An 18036-nucleotide genomic window follows, 5' to 3' on the forward strand; every position below is an offset into this window, starting at 1 on the left:
ATTTCCTACTATTTTCTAGATATCTATTTCTCATTATTTTCTAGAACCTTCTTCTAGATCTTAGTACAAATTACAATGCCTAAAAGTCACTTTACTAATTCTGCTCCCATCCCCTATGGAAAAATGGCAAGAATTCAGCAATGATGCTGTACAGAGCCATTGTCATTTCAAAACTTCCAGAAATTAGGCCAACTGATGATACCCCATTTACACTACAGTTTACGTTATATCAGTCCTCCCAGATGAGAAAGAACCACTGCAAGAACAGTGACAGTTCAAAATACCATAAAGTCCTTTGCCTGCAAATCAGCATGTTAGCTTCCCAGGAACCAGTCTCAATGATCTCTAATGACAGACATGGAATTCAGAATTTGGATGGCAAGAAATCTCATTAAGATTGAAGAGAAAATTGAAACTCTCCAAGTAAAACAAGCAATATACTGAAGGCATTCAAGAGCTGAAATATGAAATAGCCACTTAAAGAAAGACCATACATTGACTTCTTCAGCTGAAAACTTCACTATAAGAACATCGTAAGACAATTGGAAGTGTTAATGACAGAGTAGACTGAGCTGAGGGAAGAATCTCAGAGTTCCAAGACTGGTTCTTCCAAATCAACTCAGTCAGTAAAAAATAAATAGAATTGAAAATGAGCAAAACCTCCAAGAAATATGGGGTAAGTAAAGAGACCAAATCTATGACTTGACTCAACAGCATTCCAAAGAGGAAAGGAGAAAGAATAAACAACTTGAAAATATATTCGAGGAGACAGGCATGAAAGACTTTCTCATCACAATAGAGAGATTGACATCCAAATCCAAAGAATACAGAGAAGACCAGCCAGATGCTACTTAATATGACCGTTCACAAGGCACATAGTCATCAGATTCACCAAGGTCAATGCAAAAACAAACAAAAACAAAAATGTAAGAGCAGCTAGAGTGTCAAGTCACCTACAAGATGGCAGGAGACCTCTCAGTGGAAACCTTATAATTCAGAAAAGACTGGGAGCATATTTTCAACATTCTTAAAAAACACAAAATTAACCAAGAATTTCATGCCCCACCACACTAAGATTAAAAGAGAAATGAAATCCTTCTCAGACAAGCAAATGCTAAGGACACACACTTCAAATAGATTAGACTTTCAAGATATCCTCAGGGAATGCTAGATATAAATTTGAAACAATGATACTCCTACCACAAAAGCACACTTAAGTGCATAGCCCACGGGCATTATAAAGCAGCTAGGAAGCCAAGCCTACATAGCAACCAGCTAACAACACGATGACAGGATGAAAATCACACATATCAATACTAACCTTGAATAACACAGAGTGGCAGGCTGAATAAAAGATAAAACTCAACCATCTGTTGCCTTTAAGACACCCATTTCACATCCAATGACACCTATAGCCTCAAAGTAAAAGACTTGGGTAAGATCCACCCTGCAAATGAAAAACAAAAAGAACAGGAAAGCAGGTGTTAAACCAGTGAAAATTGAGAAGGACAATGAAGGTCATTACACAATAGTAATGGGCACAATCCAATAAATATACATACATCCAACTTTGGAGCATCCTGATTTATAGAACAAGTTCTTCTTGGCCTATGAAGAGACTAACAAAGAAACTCTGGACTTAAACTCAACACTTGACCAATTTGACATAACAGATATCTACAGAACAAACATTTCACTTAACAAACAGAATAGATATTCTCATCTGCACAGAGAGCATAGACTAAGATTAACTATCAGCCCAGTCATAAGGCAAGTCTCAGTACATTCAAAATAAACTGAAATTACAAAATGTACACTCTTGGACCACAGTGCAATAAAAATAGAAATCAATACCAAGATCTCTCAAAATACACAAGTACATGGAAATCAAACGACTTACACCTAACTCACTGCAAGGTGAACATCAAAATCAAGGCAGAAATTAAAATAATTCTTTGAAATAAATGAAAATAGAAAAAACTTTCCCACTTCTCAGGGATGCAGCCAAAGCAGGTTTGAGTGGAAAGTTTATAGCCCTGAAATGCCTTCATCAAGAAGTTAGAAAAATCTCACCTTAGTGGGCAGGCACAATGGTTCATGCCTGTAATCTTGGCGCCTTGGGAAGCTGATGAGGGCAGATCACCTGAGGTTGGGAGTTTGAGACCAGCCTGACCAACAGGGAGAAACCCTGTCTCTAGTAAAAGCTGAAAAAATTAGCTGGGTATGGTGGCACATGCCTGTAATCTCAGCTACTTAGGAGACTAAGGCAGTAGAATCAGGTGGTGGGAGTGTGGCTTTAGGGGGCTCTAAGCTACAGGGCTGGTTTGGTAAAACCTTGGCCTACCAGACTTCTGCTTAAGAGAGCCCCACCATGGGAAAGACTTAACAAAATAAATAAATAAATGAATAAAAATAAAAACCTCTGAACACATGTCAGTGATTGCAGGTGGCCTCCCCAAGGCCCACAAGCAGATCCAGTCAGAAGTTTGCCTCTCTGTCGCTAGTCCAGTAAAATACAGGAATAAATGCCAGAATACAAAAAGAAGCGCTACAGTTGAGTATTAGGCCATCTATTGCTCATTATTCTCCAGCACCATCTCCTAGATTTTAGCCCAAATTATAACACAAAAAGTCGCTTTACTAATTCTGCCCCCATCCTGTGTAAAAACCACAGACAAGAATTTAGAAACAATGACACTGTACAGAGACTTTGCCATCTCAAAACTTCCAGAAATTAAGCCAAATGATGATACTCAGTTTGAATCACAGTTAAAGGCACACCAGCCATCTCAGATGAGAAAGAACCAGTGCAAGAATGATGACAGTTCTAAACACAAGAATCTCTTTTAGTACCAAATCAGTCCGGTAGCTCCCCAGCAACCAATTTCAATGGTCTCAAATGACAGACATGGGAATTCTGAATCTGGATGGCAAAAACTCTCATCTAAATTGAAGAGAAAATTGAAACAATCCAAGGAAGCCAACCAATGCAAAAAAGAAATGCAAGAGCTCAAAGATGAACTAGACACTTAAAGAAACACCAAAAATTGACTTCTTCAGCTGAAAACTTCACTGTAAGAACATCAACATGCGATTGGAAGTGTTATCAGCAGAATAGACCAAGGAAAAGAGAGATAATAAACCACTTGAAAAAATATATATTTGAGGAGACAGTCATGAAAGTCTTTTCCATCACACTAGAGAGGTCAACATCCAAACCTGAAGAATACAGAGAACCAAAGCCAAATGCTACGTAATATTATTCCCAAGGCACATGACTATCAGATTCATTAAGGTCAATAAAAAAAACAAACAAACAACAAGAAAACTAACAAAAACCAAAAATGAAAATGTAAAAGCAGCTAGGGAGAATTGTCAGGTCACCTACAGAGAGAACACTATCAGGATGACAGCAGATCTTCAGCAGAAACCTTACAATCCAGAAGTGATGTGGGTCTGTTCTCAACATTCTTTTAAAAAATTCCAAACAAGAAATTTTATATCCCACCAAACTAAGATTCATATGTACAGAAGACATAAAATTTTTCTCCTACAAGAAAATGCTAAGGATCCACACTTCAATTAGATTAGGCTTTCAAGACATCTTCAAGGGAATGCTGAACGTGAATTTTAAAGAATGATGCCTGCTACCACAAAAGCGCGCTTAAGTGCATAACCCACAGGCATTATAAAGCAGCTAGGAAAGCAAGTCCACGTAACAACCAGCTAACAACACAATGACAGGCTCAAAATCACACATACGAATACTAACCTGGAATGATACAAAGTGGCAGGCTGAATAAAAAGATGAAACCCAACCATGTATTATCTTCAAGACACCCATCTCACATCCAGTGACACCCATAGCCGAAAAGTAAAAGAGCTGGGTGAGAGCCACCATGCAAATGAAAAACAAGAAGAGCAGGAAAGCAGTTGTTAAACTAAAGAAAATTGAAAAGGACAATGAAGGTTATTACATAATAATAATGGTTGCAATCCACCACCATCCTAAATATACATACATCCAACATGGAGTACCCTGATTTGCAGAACAAGTACTTGTCCTACAAAAAGACTAACAAAGAAATACTGAACTTAAACTCAGCCCTTGACAAACTGGACCTAACAGACATCTACAGAATGAACACTCCACCCAAGAAACAGAGAATAGACTTTCTTCTCATCTGCACACAGAACATAGTCTAAGATTGACTATCAGTTCATCTCGGTCATAGGGCAAGCCTCAGTAAATTCAAAAGAAACTGAAATTACATAAAGCACAATCTTGGACCATGCTGCAATAAAAATAGAAATCAATACCAAAAAAAAACTCTCAAAATACACAATTACATGGAAATCATACAACTTACTTCTGAATAACTCCTAGGTAAACATCAAAATTTAGGAAGAAATTAAGATAATTGTTTGAAAATAAGTGAAAATAGAAAACACTTTCCCAAATCTCTGGGATGCAGCCAAAGCAGGGTTAAGTGGAAAGTTTATAACCCTAAAAAACCTTCATCAAGTTAGAAAAATCTCAAATTAACAAACTGCACCTAAAAGAACTGAGAAAGAGGGGAAAACAGTTCCCAATTAGCAGAAGAAAATAACTAAAACTAAAGAAAAACTTAATGAAATTGAGATGCAAAAATCCATATAAAGATTACTTAAACAAAACCAAGATTTTAGCCCTTGAAAATGAAATAAATAAATTAGATTGATGGACTGCTACCTAAATTAACAAATTAAAAAAAGGGGGCTGGGCATGGTGGCTCACTTTTGTAATATCAATATTTTGGGAGGTTGGGTTGGGTGGATCACTAGAGGTCAGGAATTTGAGACCAGCCTGACCAACGCAGTAAAATCTTGTCTTTACTAAAAAAATAAAATAAAATAGCCAGGCATGGTGGTGCATGCCTGTATTACTAGCTATTTAGTAGGCCAAAGCATGAGAATTGCTTGAACCTGGGAGCTGAAGGTGTCAGTGATCCAAGATCATGTCACTGCAATGCATCCCAGGTGACAGAGGAAAAACTCTGTCTCAAAAAAAGAGAGAAAAAGGAAAGAAAGAGAAGATCCAAAGAAGCACAATCAAAACCACATAGGCAGTATTATGACTGATCCCACAGAAATACAAAAGATCCTCAGAGACTACTATGAACAACTGTGAATACAAATTAGAAAATCTAGAGGAAACAGATAAATTCCCAGAAGCAGACAATCTCCCAAGACTAAATCAGGAAGAGATTAAAACTGAATAGGCCAAAATCTGTGCCTGAAATTGTTTAGGTAATAAAGAACCTACCAATAACTAAAAAAAAAAAAAAAAAAAAATTCTAAAGCAGACACGTTCATAGCCAAATTCTGCCAGATGTACAAAGAACTCATGAAATGCTACTAAAGTTATTCTGAAAAATTGAGGCGGGGGTCTTTTTTTTTCCCTTTTATTGTATGAGGCCAGTGTCAGCCTGATACCAAAAACTGGCAGAGACACAACAAGAAACACTTCTGGCCAATATCCTTCATGAACACAGATACTCAACAAAGTATCCGTCAGCTAGACTCCCCAGTGCATCAGAAAGCTAGCACCACACAATCAAAGTAGGCTTTATTCCTGGAATGCAAAGCGGGTTCAACATATGTTAATCAATAAATGTGATCACTGCATAAATCGAATCAAAAGCAAAAGCCAAAATAAAAAAAATCTTCGATAGGCCGGGCGCGGTGGCTCAAGCCTGTAATCCCAGCACTTTGGGAGGCCGAGGCGGGTGGATCACGAGGTCAAGAGATCGAGACCATCCTGGTCAACATGGTGAAACCCCGTCTCTACTAATACAAAAAATTAGCTGGGCACGGTGGCGCGTGCCTGTAATCCCAGCTACTCAGGAGGCTGAGGCAAGAGAATTGCCTGAACCCAGGAGGCGGAGGTTGCGGTGAGCCGAGATCGCGCCATTGCACTCCAGCCTGGGTATCAAGAGCGAAACTCCGTCTCAAAAAAAAAAAAAAAAAAAAAAAAAAAAAAAAAAATCTTCGATAAAATCAAACATCTCTTCATGACAAACTCAACAGACTAAGCATAAAAATAATGTACTCAAAATACTAACAGTCTTTCACAACAAACCCATAGCCTATATCATACTGAATGGGCAGAAGCTCAGATTATTCACTGCTATCCTTACCAAACTTCCAATGTCATTCTTCACAAAATTAGGAAAACACTGTTTTCAATTTCATGTGGAACAGCAGTAACAACAAAGAGTGAAATTGGTCAAAGCGATCATAAAGAAAAGCAGCAAAGCCAGTGATGTTACACTACCTGACTTCAAACTACACGAGAAAGCTGCAGTAGCAAAAACAACGTGGCACTGGTACCAAATCAGACACATGTTTTATACTCTGATAGAGTATACACGGTCAGGCTTACAGGTACAGCTAAAATAAGCTGCAGAAGCCACCCTTATTACATTAAAGAGCACCCTACTATTTCCGATTCATTTCTTTCTTTTTTTTTTTTCCTCCAAAGACAGGATCTCACCCAGGCTGGCATGCAGTGGCACACTCATGGCTTACTGCAGCCTCAAACTCCTGGGCTCAAATGATCCTCCTGCCTCAGCCTCATGAGTAGCTGGGAACACAGACTCATGCCACCATGCTCAGCTAGTTTTTTAATTCTTTGTAAAGATGGGATCTCATTCTGTTTCTCAGACCGGTCTCAAACTCCTAGGCTCAAACGATACTCCCACCTGGGCCTCCCAGAGTGCTAAGATTGCAGACATGAGCTACTGTGCTGGACCCTTTTTTTTTCAATTGCAATCCTGATTTCATAGGGCACATGGGTCCCAACCCTTAGTTTGGAGAGCCCTGTATGTGATACACTGAGCATGTGCATCCCCTCCAAGGCCTGGGACCCTGGGCTGCAGCCACACAGACACATTTGATCAGCACTGTGGCAGGTGCCAGTGTGACGGGCTCTGTGCTGGGGGCTGCAGCTGGGGAGGAGGCCCACTGGATGTGAGTCGGGCATCCAGCATGCCCACACCTAGAGTGTGTGCAGAGCAACAGCCGCACAGGAAACAGGCAGGAAAGGTGCCCCAGGGGTCCTCCTGCCCAGCCCTTTGTCTTCGATCTGGTAAGACCGCCCATCAGATCATGGATTGATGTAGCACTGCTCTCTGTGTGGGGCCTGGGAACATGGGAAGAACAGGTCAGTCCCTGCCTCTGTGAGGTTCTCATGTCATATGGCTGCCAGGTTCAGGAGACATGCAGAAAGAGGTCTGGTCCACACCTGGTGGCCAGGGGTGTCCAGGACAAAGGAAGGGTGAATAATGGCACCAGGATAACAACCTGAGGGTCTGACTTTCACTGGGAGGATGTGGAGGGAGGGAGGGAAAGAGGGAGGGAGGAGACATTCACAGAAGCACAGAGGGCTGGAGGAACACCAGCTGTGCAGGGAAGTGGGAGTGTGAGGGGAGCAGGCAGCAGGGCTGAGGAGGCTGGACGGAGGAGCTACTGGGTTTCTGCTCCTTATCCTGCCAGTGACAAGCAAAGCACAGGCCGCCTCATCAGCCCTGATGTATTTTTTTCTGAACTTTCTCACGGTCCAAGGAACTTCCCTCCTGCTCTGTGTAAATATTATACAGAGGGACCATCACTCCAGACCCTCAGTGCTGAATACAGCGATGGCTTGCTCTCAGGGTTTGAGGGGGGAACTAAGGCACACAGCAGGCAGCCTGTGACTTCATCCTCAGGTGTAACCTGGATCCATGGATCTATCCCCCCACCTGGACAGATGCAGCAGCCCTGTAGCTGGCCTGGCCACCTCCACCCTCCCCTCTGCAATTCCCACTCCAAACAGCTGCCAGGTGGCCCTTCCCAGACTGCATCTGGGTCTCCCCCAACCCCCCACACACAGACACACACTCACACATTAAACCCTTAACACCTCCCGATGCACTGAAAGCTGCCCTCCTGTGTCAGCCACTGGGCCCCCCACAGGCTTGCTCTGCCCCTCCCTCCTGACTCTCTGCCCCTCAGACACCCCAAACTATTGCCCACCTTGCTCTTCATCTGGCTGAGCCCCCATCCCACCCTCCAGCAGCTTTCACAGCTAAGAAAGTGCCTTCCCCCACCCCACTGTTCTCAACAAATCTCATCCTGTGTCTTTCCTTCACGGCACTCCCACCCTTTCTAATCATATTTAATGATTCACTTCCTATTTGTCTTTCCCGAGAATCATTCTATAAGGTGAAGACTGCCCAGGCTAGAGTGCAGTGACGTGATCATAGCTCACTGCTGCCTCAACCTCCTGGGCTCAAGCCACCCTCCCAAGTAGCTGGGACTACCAGTGCCCGCCACCACACCTGGCTAATTTTTTTATTTTTAGTAGAGACAGGGTTTCGACATGTTGCCCGGGCTGGTGCCAAATTCCTGGCCTCAAGCGATCCTCCCGCCTCAGCTTCCCAAAGTGCTGGGATTACAGGCGTGAGTCACTGCGCCCAGCGTAACTTGTGCTTTTTTTTGAAGTGTCATGCATGTATAGAAAACTGCACAAATCTCCATCAGTAGTGAGTTTTTAGGAAGTGGGTTCACCTGTTTCTTTTTTGTTTCTTGCTCTGTCACCTGGGCTGGAGTGCATTGGCACAATCTCGGCTCACTGCAGCCTCCACCTCCTGGGTTCAAACAATTCTGCCTCAGCCTCCTGAGTAGCCCACTATGCCCAGTTAATTTTTGTATTTTCATTAGAGATGGTGTTTCACCATGTTGGCCACGATGGTCTTGATCTTCCGACCTCATGATCCACATGGCTTAGCCTCCCAAAGTGCTGGGATTACAAGCATGAGCCACCTCGCCCAGCCACCTGTTTCTTTTTTTTGAGATGGGGTCTTGCTCTGTTGCCCAGGCTGGGGTGCAGTGGCATGATCTCTGCTCACAGCAACCTTCACCTCTCAGTGATTTTCCAGCCTCGGCCTCCCAAATAGCTGGGACTATAGGTGTGCACCACCACGCCTGGCTAATTTTTGTATTTTTGGTAGAGACAGGGTTTCACCATGTTAGCCAGGCTGGTCTTAAACTGACCTCAAGTGACCCAGCCGCCTCAGCCTCCCAAAGTGCTGGGATTACAGGCGTGAGCCACTGCATCCAGCAGGTTCACCTGTTTAACCAACTTGTAGATCAAGAAATACAAGTGGACCGTGGACCCGGCCCTCCATCCTGACTTCCAGCAAAATTGATGACTTTGGCCTGTTCCCGGTGCAAGATCTCAGAGGCTGCGCCCTCGTCCAGCTTCTTTCCAGCATCACATGTGCCACAGCAGTGGCTCCTCCTCCAGCTGCTGGGTAGTGCCCTGCAGAGGTACGCGCTGCAGCTCTCCTCTGCTCCAGGTCACCCGCTCTGCTCCAGGTCACCTGTTCTGCCATGGGTCACCGGCTCTGCTGCGGGTCACCGGCTCTGCTGCGGGTCACCGGCTCTGCTCCCGGTCACCCGCTCTACTCCAGGTCACCCTATCTGCTCCGGGTCACCCACTCTGCTCCGGGTCACCCACTCTGCTCCGGGTCACCAGCTCTGCTCCAGGTCACCAGCTCTGCTCCGGGTCACCCGCTCTGCTGCGGGTCACCCGCTCTGCTCCGGGTCACCCGCTCTGCTGCGGGTCACCCGCTCTGCTCCGGGTCACCCGCTCTGCTGCGGGTCACCCGCTCTGCTCCGGGTCACCCGCTCTGCTGCGGGTCACCCGCTCTGCTCCGGGTCACCGGCTCTGCTCCGGGTCACCCGCTCTGCTCCGGGTCACCCGCTCTGCTGCGGGTCACCCGCTCTGCTCCGGGTCACCCGCTCTGCTGCGGGTCACCCGCTCTGCTCCGGGTCACCCGCTCTGCTGCGGGTCACCCGCTCTGCTCCGGGTCATCCGCTCTGCTGCGGGTCACCCGCTCTGCTCCGGGTCATCCGCTCTGCTGCGGGTCACCCGCTCTGCTCCGGGTCACCCGCTCTGCTCCGGGTCACCCGCTCTGCTCCGGGTCACCAGCTCTGCTCCGGGTCACCCACTCTGCTGCGGGTCACCCACTCTGCTCCGGGTCACCGGCTCTGCTCCAGGTCACCCGCTCTGCTCCGGGTCACCCACTCTGCTGCGGGTCACCCGCTCTGCTCCAGGTCACCGGCTCTGCTCCGGGTCACCCACTCTGCTGCAGGTGTGCATATGGGCCTTCCCCTTGGGAGCTGTTGCGGGCGACTGCCAGGAACGGTCCTGAATGTGTCTTTTGGTGCCTGTGTGCACCCTTTCCTGGTGGACAGTTACCTTGGAGGAAACCTGTAGATATTCGGCTTCAGCAGAGATTGGCAAACCACTTTCCACAGATGTTTCACTGATTCATACTCGCACCAGGGGCGTGTGAGTTCAGCTTCCTCCAAATGCTCAACAGCACTTGGCACTTTCTCCTTTTCATCTTAGCCATTCTGGTGGGGCGGTGAGCTCACCGAGGTTCTGTGTGCCCTGATGACAGGAACGGGAGCGCCTCCTCAGTGTCTGTGGGCCGCTTGGATCTCCTTTGTGAAGTATCTGCTCAAGCCTTTTGCCCGTGTTTGAATTTAGTTACCTTTTCCTGATTTTTTTTTTTTAAGAGACTGGGTCTCACTATGTTACCCAGGCTGGTCATGATTTCTGATTTATTTGTAGTTCTTTAAACATTTTAGATGTGAGTTGTCAGGTATTATGTATATTGCAAATATTTTCTATTCAGTGGCTTCTACTCTTAGTGACATTTTGGTAAACAAGTTTATTATTTTAATATAATCTAAAATGTAATTTTTATTTTATGGTTAGCATTTTTCACGCTTTTAAAGAAATCTTCCTATCCCAAGCTTAAGATATTCTCAGGCCAGGCACAGTGGCTCGCGTCTGTGATCCCAGCACTTTGGGAGGCCGAGGTGGGAGAATCACTTAAGCTCAGGAATTCAAGACCAGCCTTCTCTGCTAAAAATTTTAAAATTCAGTCAAGTCTGGTGGTGCAGACCTGTGGTCCTGGCTACTCAGGAGACAGAGGTGGAGGATCGCTTGAGCCCAAGAGGTTGAGGCTATAGTAAGTTGTGATCGCACCACGGCACTCCAGCCTGCGCAATAGAGTGAGACCCTGCCTTTTTTCTTTTATATATATATATGGAGTCTCGCTCTTGTTGCCCAGGCTTGAGTGCCGTGGCGTGATCTCAGCTCACTGCAACCTCTGCCTCCCAGGTTCGAGCAATTCTCTTGCCTCAGTCTCCCATGTAGCTGCGATTACAGGCGCTCGCCACCACACCCGGCTAATTTTTTTGTATGTTTTTAGTAGAGACAGCGTTTCACCATGTTGGCCAGGCTGGTGTTGAACTCCTGACCTCAGGTGATCTACCCGCCTTGGCTTCCCAAAGTGCTGAGATTACAGGCGTGAGCCACCATGTCCTGCCAAGACCCTGTCTTAAAGGGGGAAAAAAAATCCCTCGTTGGGGAGCACCTGCAGGCGTGAGGAATGGGAGACAGTGGAGCCAGACAGGCTAGTGCTTAGGGGTCCCAAGGCCCTGGGAACCCAACAGCAAATGGCCTCGCCCCCCAGGGGATGACGCACCAGCAGCCCCAGGCCACCAGCATGGCCCTGGGCTTCAGTACCTGGGAGTCTGAATGGATTTTTCCCTGGGGCGACCCCAGGCTCTTGTGCTCAGTAAGGGAAGGCAGGGAGGAGCCTTGGCAGCCCGCTCTCCAGAGAGTCTGGTTCCTGCCTTATCCCCACTCACCTGCAGGGGGTAGGCCTGAGCACTCATCCCCAGTCCAGAGGGCTGGACTCAGACCCTCTGTGGGGCAGGGGACACATACGTGGGGAGTACTGGATTATGGGGGGTGTGCAGGTTTGGGCTTTAGGTGCACAGTGTGAGACGATCTTTCTAGGCAGCATCCCTGACCCCAAAGACCAGTGAGACCCGGGACACGGGAGCAGGACCAATGAAAAGCAGGCCTGTGGGGACCTCCGACTCCCGCCTCCCCACACCACCAAGGCCTCGGCACCTGTATTTTTGTTTAATGTATTTCTCATCCTGTTCCCCGTCTGCCGTCTGGGGAACTGAGTAGCATGGATAGAGCAGACACTTGAGAAAAACTGAAACATCATCATCTTCGCCTGCGTGGCGCTCTCCGCCTGTAAAATGAAGCTTCCGCGCTGTCTCCCAAAAGATTCTTGATGCTTCCTACACTGCCCTGTGCTGGGGAAGATTAACTGAAATCAGTCACAACATTCCTTCGGGAGGTGACACTTTTTAAGACAAGCAACAGCTGGCCGCCAAGAGGCTGGTGAGACCCCACTGAGCACGTCTGTTGCATCTAGCTGGGGAGCCATTTGCACCCTGCATGGACAAACACATGTTAATTGTTTAGCTCAAGTCCAGCTTTAATTAGCCATCTCCCTGAATAAATGTTGATTCCAGGTCTGTCTCCTCTCCAGTCTCTGCAGCTTACGCTGAGGAGGCATCACTTAAATCAGACCGCGTAGGCCAGGCATGGTGGCTCACACTTGAAGTCCCAGCACTTTGGGAGTCCAAAGCAGAAGGATCGCTTGAGCCCAGCACTTCGGGACCAGCCTGGGCAACATAGCAAGACCTTGTCTCTACAAAAAATAAAATAAAATAACACAGACACACCCACAGAAAAATTAGCCAGGCATGGTAGGAGGAGCAGACTGCAATACCCAGGGGCCACAGCCCGTGCATCCCCAGGGTCTCAGCACAGAGTAGGTCTTTGAGAAGTGTCTGCTGAAGGACTAAGCAAGAACTCAACTGAGCACGACCAGCAAATGCTCAGAACAGGATGTCAGCAGCACCACTGTATCCAACATGGGTTTCCACAATAACCCGACGTTGGAATATTTTATTCTTTCATAGCAAACAGGAGTTGAGAAGCCAGTTGGATTCCTTGAGGTGTGGAATGTCACACACTCCTCCTTTCTTGAGTAGAAAGCACAAGGTATAAAATGTGTATAATTTTTTTTTTTTTTGACAGTGTCTAGCTCGATTGCCCAGGCTGGAGTGCAGTGGCATGATCATAGCTCACTGCAGCCTCTAACTCCTGGGCTCAAGCATTCCTCCCATCTCAGCCTCCTGAGTAGCTGGGACTACAGGCAAGTGCCACCACACCCAGATAGTATAGAAACAGAGTGTTACCATGTTGCCCAGGCTGGTCTCAAACTCCTGGGCGCAAGCGATCTTCCCATCTTGGCATCCCAAAGTTCTGGGATTACAGGCATGAGCCACCGTGCACCCAACCTGTTTGCATTTTTATTTTTATTATTTTTTATTTTTTTTTATTTTTTATTTTTTTAAAAGATGGGGTTTCACCATGATGGCCAGGCTGGTCTTGAACTCCTGACCTCAGGTGATCCACCCACCTCGGCCTCCCAAAGTGCTAGGATTAGAGGCGTGAGCCACCGCGCCCAGCTGGATTTTTATTTTTTAACCTTAAGTGATTAAGGATTAACGTTTGCATTTTTTTTTTTTTTTTTTTTTTTTTGAGACAGAGTTTCGCTCTTGTTACCCAGGCTGGAGTGCAATGGCGCGATCTCGGCTCACCACAACCTCCACCTCCTGGGTTCAGGCAATTCTCCTGCCTCAGCCTCCTGAATAGCTGGGATTACAGGCACGCGCCACCATGCCCAGCTAATTTTTTGTATTAGTAGAGACGGGGTTTCACCGTGTTGACCAGGATGGTCTCGATCTCTTGACCTCGTGATCCACCCGCCTCGGCCTCCCAAAGTGCTGGGATTACAGGCGTGAGCCACCGCGCCCAGCCCCAACGTTTGCATTTTTTAAGGGATGTACAGAGGAGAAAGAGCCAAAGGAAAAGCACTGATATGGTGGCATTCCTGGGTGATGAGTTTATGGTGTTTTGTTTCCTGGTCGTCTACAACATATATGTAATTTTTAAAGTATTTTTAAGTTAGCAATAGCATTAGGTTACTTCAGGGAAGGCTTCTGGCTCTGTGTGTAGTGAAGCAGAGGGAATGGCTTGTTCCCAGCCACAGCAGCGCTTGGGCACTCCGTGGTGAGGTCAGCCCCTTCACCTCCTTCAGGAACAGCTGTGGAGAGCAGGTCCCGAGAATGTGCAGGAAGAGGCCGCAGCAAGAGGCCCAGGGCACGTGTCCTGCGTGGTCAGCCTGGGGGCCAGAGTTAAAACCAGAGCTCCTCCTTCAAGAAAGAGATCATAGAAGGCTGTGGTTTCATCCTGTGTTCTCAGAGAAGTGGCGCCAGGCTAGAAAGACATTTCTTTCAGCAGGCAGGCCCAGCGTACAGGACCCAGGTTCCCAGAGCAAACGTCCCAGGGCTCTGGCAGCCATAACTACAGCTGCATAGGCTCTGATGCTCAGCCACGGAAAAGTGAGCAACCAGGAATGAAGGAAGTGGTATCAGTCCCAACCCTGCTGCCCTCGGGTCTCAGACAGTGGACAAGTGGCTGGACTCCACTGGGCTGTCACTGGTACACAGAGGACGCTGGACTAGAACTGCGGTCCTCCCACCTGTGGCTCCACACCATCTTCGGGCCCCTCCCCAGAGCCTCTCCACCAAACTCAGTGTCTTCAAAGTTCAAGTTGATTGTGAAGCTCAGGCAGGTCGGGACCAGCTAATGCATTCTGGGTGACATCTTCTTGGGTCTCCCGTCTGCTCCAGTGGCTCCCTGGGCTGTGCAGATGCCCAGCTCCTCCTCCCCTGCCATCATGTGGGCATGGTGGCCTGCCTGACGCCCTCCCTCCTCCCTCCCCTGTCCACCTCTGCCCACAGGGAGCTGCAGGAGGAGAGCGGTCTGACAGGGGATGCGCTGCACAAGGTGGGCCAGATCGTGTTTGAGTTCGTGGGCGAGCCAGAGCTCATGGATGTGCATGTCTTTTGCACAGACCGCGTCCAGGGGACCCCCGTGGAGAGCGACGGTGAGCCTCATGGGGCCTGCTCCCCACTCCCCACCATGCACGTTCCATCTCCTGGCTGGGAGAAAGGCCATCAGCCCAAACCAGCTCTGAGTGCCAGGCACCGGGCAGCCTGCATCCCCTCCACCCCTCAATGCCAGCGTAGGGCCCTGAGCCATGGTCACTGCACCCATTTCCTACCCCAAAATGAGAAACATGGTCAGAGGATTAAATACAAAGAATCGTGAGGTTCCTCATGATCACTCAGGGTACTCCTCAGAGACCCAGTTGAAGTTTGGGCTGGCCAGATGCAGTGGTTCACAGCTGTAATCCCAGCACTGTGGGAGGCTGAGGCGGGAGGATCCCCTGAGCCCAGGAGTTCAAGACAAGCCTGGGCAACATAGCGAGACCCCGGCTCTACAAAAATAATAATAATAATAAGCATTAAATTTGGGTTGCATGTCAGCGCCTCCTCTTCTCCCCTCGGTACAGAAATGCGCCCACACTGGTTCCAGCTGGACCAGATCCCCTTCAAGGACATGTGGCCAGACGACAGCTACTGGTTTCCATTCCTGCTTCAGAAGAAGAAATCCCACGGGTACTTCAAGTTCCAGGGTCAAGACACCATCCTGGACTACACGCTCCGAGAGGTGGACATGGTCTAGTGGGAGCCCAGGGAGCCCCTGGGCAGAAGACTTGGTTCCTGAACAGCTGTAAACCGTCTGTTCACCTGGGTGCAGTAAGTGGATCAGAGCTGGGTTTTGTCTGTAGTGTGATTGGACAGAAAGGAAAATAAACGTCTTCAAACTTTTTTTTTTTTTTGGAGATGGGAGTCTCGTTCTATTGCCTCTGTTGCCCAGGCTGGAGTGCAGTGATGCGATCTTGGCTCACTTCAACCTCCACCTCCCAGGTTCAAGCGATCCTCCTGTCCATCTCGGCCTCTCAAGTAGGTGGGATTGCAGGCACACACTGCCACGCGCGACTAGTACTTGTATTTTTAGTAGATACAGGGTTTCACCATGTTGACCTGGCTGGTCTTGAACTCCTGACCTCACGTGATCTGCCCGCCTCAGCCTCCCAGAGTGCTGGGATTACAGGCATGAGCCACCACGCCTGGCCAGTCTCTTTTTAAACTTCCTTCTCCAGACACCAGCACAGCCTGCCAGGTCCTGTCCACAGGAAGCTGCCAGATGTGCTGGGCTGTGACCCGCGCTGCTGCACAGAGGTGGGAGAGGACAGAGACTGTCCCGGAGGTGGGCAGCTGGCGGAGGGCAGGACACACATGCTCAGTGCCACTAGCTGGAGCTGTGTCCTCTCAAACCCCCCTGCACAGTGTGGGAAACTGAGGCTAAAGCACAGGCTGAGTGCCTCATAAGCTCGTCCCCCTCCCCTGCCCAACGTTCATACACGTTTAATAAAAGTTGTTCGCACACGGTTATCCATAAACCGTCCAAAATGTAGGTTGTGTGTAAACAATTCCAGTTTATTGGGTGTATTGGGTATTGATCCCGGCAGCCTCCTAAAGTGCTCTGGACATGAACTGACCCCCAAAGCAAGAGCAAAGGTCTCAGGTGCACAGAGCCACACTGACATCCCTCAGCTGGGAGTCCCTGTGCCCGTCAGAGCTCTACACCTGTCTCCCCTGTCTGCACTGCTTCTATGGCAGACAGAGGGCAGCTGTCTGCATGGTGACCCCGAGTCCACAGGACAGAAGGATCCACTGAGAATGTTCCCTTTCACTGTGATCTGCAGCCCTCCTCCCGTGGCCTCGCCAGCCTCCTGTCATCCCAGGGTAGACGGCATCTGGCATCTCCACCCGCATCACGTGCAGTTGTCCCTGCCAGCTGGGCAAGGCTGCAATGCCAAGCACAGGCTTGGGCTTGGGCCATGGGCAGCAGGAGGGCTGGAGACACGTGGGGAACCCCACTCTCCCAGCACAGGGCCTCCACCTGCAGCAGGAAGCAGCCTCTCATCCCCCAGGTCAGCCCCTGGGCCTGGGTACCTGCCAAGGCAGCACAGGGCCAGGGCCAGGGCCAGGGCCAAGAAGTAATTGTCAGAAGGAAGCTGGCCTCTGCCATCCCCTGCCTTGCAGGCCTCTACTGCCCTTGAGAAGGCACTGGGTGGCAGAAGGAGGGAGGGAAGGAAGTGTTCCAAAGCCAGTGTCCTCTCCACAGAGCCAACCCCGGGGCATACAGGAAGCAGCCACAGTCACAGGTAGGAGACAGGCTGCCCTCCTCACTCCTACCTCCCCTCACCCGGGCCCTCCTGCTCCCCCTCACCCCTGCCATCCTGTTTCTTCCTCACCCCTGCCCTCCTGCTCCCTCACCCCTGCCCTCCTGTTCCCCCACCCCTGCCCTCCTGCTCCCCCCACGCCTCCCCTCCTGTCTCCCACTCACCCCCGCCCTCCTGTTTCTCCTCACCCCTGCTGTCCTCTATCTCCTCACCCCTGCCCTCCTGCTCCCCCCGACCCCTGCTCTCCTGTTCCCTCCTCACCCCTGCCTTTCTGCTCCCCCCTCACCCCTGCCCTCTTGTTTCCTCTCACCCTCACTCCTTGCCCCTGCCTCAGCCTCTGGACACAAGGAACCTAAGACCCTGGTCCTGAAATTTCCACCACAGGGAGACGCTGCCAGGCATGTGGCCTCCTATCATATTCACTGACCCCAGAGTCCCTGCCAGGAACGCTCCTTCAGAAATGCTCATTTTGAGTCTTGCTCTTTCCTTGGAGGGCTGTATTGGGAGCGCATGCCTTGCCTACCCTGGAGACACGAGGCCCCAGCGCCTGATGCCACGACTCTGCCCACAGCCTCTATGGTCCTGCAGCTGGACAGGCCCCAGCCAGGTGCAAGCAGATGGCGAGGCCTTGCAGCCTTCTACCCACACAGAGTCACGCTGCATGGCTTAGCTGTCACAGCACCACTCATGGAAACTGAGAATCTGTCTCTGCAGAAGTGGTCAGATTTGCAGCACAACCCAAGACTTGGGTGGGCTAGGGACTCACAGGATAGCCCACCCATCAGGCTGCAAAGGGAACACTGCCCTCTGCTCCTCTGGCCAGAAGGGAGCAGCTCACCCCGCAGCAGGAAGGCACCAGCAGAACCCACAGGGCAGGGCAGGGTCCGAGGACCACAGCCACCGA

General features: G+C 49.0%; 2 protein-coding genes across 2 annotated transcripts in view; both read left to right on the top strand.

Annotated features, from left to right (window-relative positions):
• The window catches only part of LOC105707554 (mitotic spindle assembly checkpoint protein MAD1-like), an 87514-nt gene extending 72646 nt beyond the window's left edge, over nucleotides 1-14868 (top strand). Inside the window, exon 5 of the mRNA XM_064366605.1 lies at nucleotides 14779-14868. Within this exon, the coding sequence (XP_064222675.1) occupies nucleotides 14779-14844 (66 nt within the window). The 3' untranslated portion in view covers nucleotides 14845-14868. The remainder of the gene's footprint in view (nucleotides 1-14778) is intronic.
• Nucleotides 14777-16287, top strand: LOC105723216 (oxidized purine nucleoside triphosphate hydrolase-like). Its single transcript, XM_064366608.1, has 2 exons — nucleotides 14777-14924; nucleotides 15393-16287. Exons 1-2 carry the CDS (start codon nucleotides 14867-14869, stop codon nucleotides 15563-15565), a joined length of 231 nt encoding a protein of 76 aa, XP_064222678.1. The 5' UTR covers nucleotides 14777-14866; the 3' UTR covers nucleotides 15566-16287.
• Nucleotides 16288-18036: the final 1749 nt, after the last annotated feature.

This window comes from Aotus nancymaae, unplaced genomic scaffold (assembly GCF_030222135.1).
Source record: "Aotus nancymaae isolate 86718 unplaced genomic scaffold, 86718_ANA_hifiasm-v0.15.2.pri h1tg000064l_1, whole genome shotgun sequence".
In the NCBI taxonomy this organism is placed as follows: domain Eukaryota; kingdom Metazoa; phylum Chordata; class Mammalia; order Primates; family Aotidae; genus Aotus; species Aotus nancymaae.

Coding starts and splice junctions, on each gene's coding strand:
- LOC105723216 (XM_064366608.1), top strand. CDS start 14,867: ATGGATGTGCATGTCTTTTGCACAGACCGCGTCCAGGGGACCCCCGTG. Junction 14,925..15,392: donor GACCCCCGTGGAGAGCGACG/GTGAGCCTCATG, acceptor CCCTCGGTACAG/AAATGCGCCCACACTGGTTC.